The sequence below is a fragment of the Nerophis ophidion genome, linkage group LG13 (genome assembly GCF_033978795.1).
Source record: "Nerophis ophidion isolate RoL-2023_Sa linkage group LG13, RoL_Noph_v1.0, whole genome shotgun sequence".
NCBI lineage: Eukaryota > Metazoa > Chordata > Actinopteri > Syngnathiformes > Syngnathidae > Nerophis > Nerophis ophidion.
In genome coordinates this window covers 40,154,139-40,158,876 of record NC_084623.1, presented here as the reverse complement: position 1 = coordinate 40,158,876, position 4,738 = coordinate 40,154,139, and the positions used below count along the sequence as shown (strand labels likewise).

The 4,738-nt window shown below is 41.4% G+C and overlaps 1 protein-coding gene across 1 annotated transcript in view; it reads left to right on the top strand.

The window, feature by feature from the left end:
• LOC133564538 (homeobox protein otx5-A-like) overlaps window positions 1–4,387 on the top strand; it is a 7,809-nt gene extending 3,422 nt beyond the window's left edge. The window contains exon 3 of the mRNA XM_061918908.1: window positions 2,146–4,387. Within this exon, the coding sequence (XP_061774892.1) occupies window positions 2,146–2,784 (639 nt within the window). The 3' untranslated portion in view covers window positions 2,785–4,387. The remainder of the gene's footprint in view (window positions 1–2,145) is intronic.
• The last annotated feature ends 351 nt before the right edge of the window (window positions 4,388–4,738 follow it).

Here is a 4,738-nt window from a genome sequence, read left to right as displayed (position 1 = left end):
ATTCACGGGGAGAACATGCAAACTCCACACAGAAAGATCCCGAGCCTGGATTTGAACCCAGGACTGCAGGACCTTCGTATTGTGAGGCAGACGCACTAACCCCTCTGCCAGTAAAAAAAAAAAAGTTTTTTATTTTTAATGAGTAGGACCCTTTTGGATCCCCAATAATTTTAGTGCAATTTTTTTTTTTGTGTCATTGCTAAAAATATAATTTAAAAAAAGTAGTCAATGGTGGTATGTTTTGACATTTTTAAGGCTCCAATTATTCTATCATCTCAAATATTCCCTTTTTAAAATTCTATTGGGGGAAACTATTACATATATTGTGTTTTTTTTCCATAACAAAACAGGGTTTTCTTTGAAAAAAAGGGCATACAACTTAAATCTTTAAAAACGTTATATTGACAGATGTACCTAATGTTGATCTAGAGATTTAAACCTTGAATAACAATAATACAATATAAAGACACATTTTAAATATTTTTTGACCAAAATCCTTTGTGGTCCCTGGGATCAAGCCTGAGTGGAGGCCCAAATGTATATTTTCACACATATATTGTATTGGTTTTTGAAATAAAAAAAATATAAAAATGCCCCCCGCTTGCTTTGATTTTTCAGTGTGTGGCCCTCAGTGGAAAAAGTTTGGACACCCCTGATCCACACTGTAAACAAATCATTGTAAATTCACAGTTGAATACCAGCAAATAATTGCAACATTTTGACAGTAACATTGACAGTAATTTGATGTGAAGTTAAATGCTGTGTAATATCATTCATACAGTAACTTTGTTGTAAAGTTACAGTACATTTTGATTGCAGCATTTGCCTGTGAAATAATACTGTTACATGTGTATTTTTTTTGCAGTATTCTGTTGCAAGGTTACAGTACTTAATGAGTACGGTATTTTATTGTGAAATAACACTGTTACATGCTGTGAAATGAAAGAGGACCGTCATTTTTACAGTGATTTGTTGCAAGATTATAGTACATTTTTGATGGCATTATTTTACTGTGAAATAATACAGTTTAAATAATGTGAAAAAAGATAAGTGTAATTTTCTACAGCTATTTGTTGTAAAGCTACAGTAAATTTTGATTATGGCCTTTTACTGTGAAATCATACTGTTACATGCTGTGAAGGGAAAACCGATGGGAATTTGTCGTAAGGTTACAGTACATTTTGATTACGGTATTTTTACTGTGCAATAATTACTTTTAAATGCTGTTATGAATATAAGATAAATGTCATATTTGCAGTCATTTGTTTTAAAGTTACAGTACATTCTGATTACAGAATTTTATGGTAAAAATTACAGTTAAATATTGTGAAACCCTGGCAATTTTTAAAAATATCTATCTATCTATCTATCTATCTATCTATCTATCTATCTATCTATCTATCTATCTATCTATCTATCTATCTATCTATCTATCTATCTATCTATCAATCTAAATCCCCCGAATGCAGGGAAACCTGTGAAACAGGCTTGTAGGAATGAAATAGCCTCTGCGTTTTTTCCTGACCTAACGTTTATTTATCCAGTTATCTATATTGGGGCGATATAGCTTGGTTGGTAGAGCGGCCGTGCCAGCAACTTGCAGTCATTTGTTTTTAAGTTATAGTACATTTTGATTACAGCATTTTATGGTAAAAATTACAGTTAAATATTGTGAAACCCTGGCAACATAATTTCTGTCTATCTACTATCTATCTATCTATCTATCTATCTATCTATCTATCTATCTAAATCCCCTGAAGAGCAGGGAAACCTGTGAAACAGGCTTGTAGGAATGAAATAGCCTCTGCGTTTTTTCCTGACCTAACGTTTATCTATCCATTTATCTATATTGGGGCGGTACAGCTCGGTTGGTAGAGAGGCCGGGCCAGCAACTTGAGGGCTGCAGGTTCGATCCCCGCTTCCGCCATCCTAGTCACTGCCGTTGTGTCATTGGGCAAGACACTTTACCCACCTTTTCCCAGTGCTACTCACACTGGTTTAAATGTAAAAAAATTAGATATTGGGTTTCACTATGTAAAGCGCTTTGAGTCACTAGAGAAAAAGCGCTATATAAATATAATTCGCTTCGCCTCATCTGTTGATACATCCATCTAAATTATGATTTATGACCCCGCTATCGTCCAGGTGTGGTTCAAGAACCGCCGTGCCAAGTGCCGCCAGCAGCAGCAGCAGAGCACAGGCCAGTCCAAACCGCGGCCCCCCAAAAAGAAGTCCTCCCCGGCCCGTGAAGCCAGCACCGATGCCAGTGCCAACCCCGCCAACGGACCCTACAGCCCGCCGCCTCCTCCGCCAGGCACCGCCATCACCGCCAATTCCAGCTCTGCCAGTGCCACGGTGTCCATCTGGAGCCCGGCCTCCATCTCTCCCCTGCCGGACCCCCTGTCCGTCGCCACCACCCCCTGCATGCAGCGCACCACCGCCTACCCCATGACCTACACCCAGGCCCCGGCCTACAGCCAGAGCTACGCGGGCTCCTCCTCGTACTTCACCGGCCTGGATTGCAGCTCCTACTTGTCGCCCATGCACCCGCAGCTGTCGGGCACAGGCGGGGCCCTCAGCCCCATCACCGCCTCCTCCATGGGGGGGCCCCTCAGCCAGTCCCCGGCCTCCCTCTCCTCTCAGGGCTACACGGCCGCCTCGCTGGGCTTTGGAGCCGTCGACTGCCTGGACTACAAGGACCAAGCTGCCTGGAAGCTCAATTTCAACGCCGCTGACTGTCTGGACTACAAAGACCAGAACTCCTGGAAGTTCCAGGTCTTGTAATTGTACTCACAGGAGGGGGTCGAGGAGGAGCGAGTATGAATCAGTGCCAGGGGGAGTTTTAAATGAAAATGTCTGGCTCAATTCAAAATCACCAAATAGGCTGAAAATGAAGAATTGTAATGCTCTTTATGAATTATGAATGACTGACTGAATCACATTTGTTCATTTCCAACTGACTCACACCTGAACGGAAGACTCTAGAACCACGCGGAACATTCTCAATTACATCAATCTTTCATACGTTTAAAAAAGGTTATAGTAATAGAGCTTACGTATATGTGCGCAAATGTTTGATGCGTGGCAAACGTTCTAAAAGTAACAAAAATAAAGAATTCAGGTTAATACTGCCATGCTTTTATTGTGAAGCTTGCTTTGCACTTACAGGAAGCCACTGTGTGCATGAACCTGGACAATCGTGATGTTGCTGTTCCTTCACGCTACTTAAAAATAATCCTGTCAAATTATGATTTGTTTAAATCAGATTAATCACACTTTTGATTGTACATTAATCACGATTAATCACCTGCTAAAAATAAATCAACCAAAAAATGACTCCGATGGTTGGACACAATCAGGTGCAATTTTTTTTGTTAAGTTAAAAAGTTAAAGTACTCATGATAGTCACACACACACAAGGTGTGGTGAAATTATTCTCTGCATTTGACCCATCACCCTTGATCACCCCCTGGGAGGTGAGGAGAGCAGTGAGCAGCAGCGGTGGCCGCGCCCGGGAATCATTTTTGGTGATTTAACCCCCAATTCCAACCCCTTGATGCTGAGTGCCAAGCAGAGAGGTAATGGGTCCCATTTTTACAGTCGTTTGTATGACTGGGTTTGAACTCACGACCTACCGATCTCAGGGCGGACACTCCAACCACAAGGCCTCTGAGTCATTCGGGAAATCTTTTTACGTGCGTTACTTGAAAGCGCCACAGTTATTTGCTCAAAACATCTTCAGCTGAAGTCCCATCTTGGTGTATTTTGAAGCGAAATCTGTATGTACATCAACGCCTTTGAGGTCAAAGAAAAGAACAGTCAGAGTAAATTGCGTGACAATTCTACTTATATACATGAGTATGATTAATCACATAAATTAAATGGATATTTTTGACAGCCCTAATGAAAAACACCTATTTCTCTGGATTTCAAGTATTCAATCAGAGCCCTCGCCGTTGACTACATGAGTGGGAAAAAAAAACTTACCGTATTTCCTTGAATAGCCGCCGGGGCGCTAATTAATTTAAAACCTCTTCTCACTCCTGCGCTTATTTAAGGCATGCGGTAAAAGTAAGCAGGCGCTATTCATTTTAGAACCTCTTCTCATCCCTGCGCTTACCAATGGCATGCAGTAAAAAAATGAGTGTGATTTAAAGAAATAAATAAAAATAAATAAATAAATTATTCTGCGGCCGGCGAGCACCTATATACAACGCTGTCTGCTTGCCGGCCGGACGCATGAATTTTCGATGCTTCTCATACGAGATTGCAATGCATACTTGGTCAACAGCCATACCTTTTACACTGATGGTTGTGATGTAAACAATTAACACTCTTACTAATATGTGCCACACTCTGTGAACCCACACCAAACACATTTCGGGAGAACATCAGCTCTGTAACACATTATAAACGCAACATAAGAATTACCCACAATGCCATCCATCCCCGCCCACCTCAACCAACGGAGGGGGGGGGGGGGGGGCGGGGTTTGGTGCTAGCGGTGTGTATTTTATAGCCAAGAGTCATGGATGCATGGCATTGTGGGTAATTCTTATGTTGCGTTTATAATGTGTTACAGAGCCGATGTTCTCCCGAAATGTGTGTGGTGTGGGTTCACAGAGTGTGGCACATATTAGTAAGAGTGTTAAAGTTGTTTTATGGCTGTGGAACAACACTCCTGGTTTACACATAGTAAAAGCAAAAATAAACTCCTCCGCCGTTTAGAAAATGACGA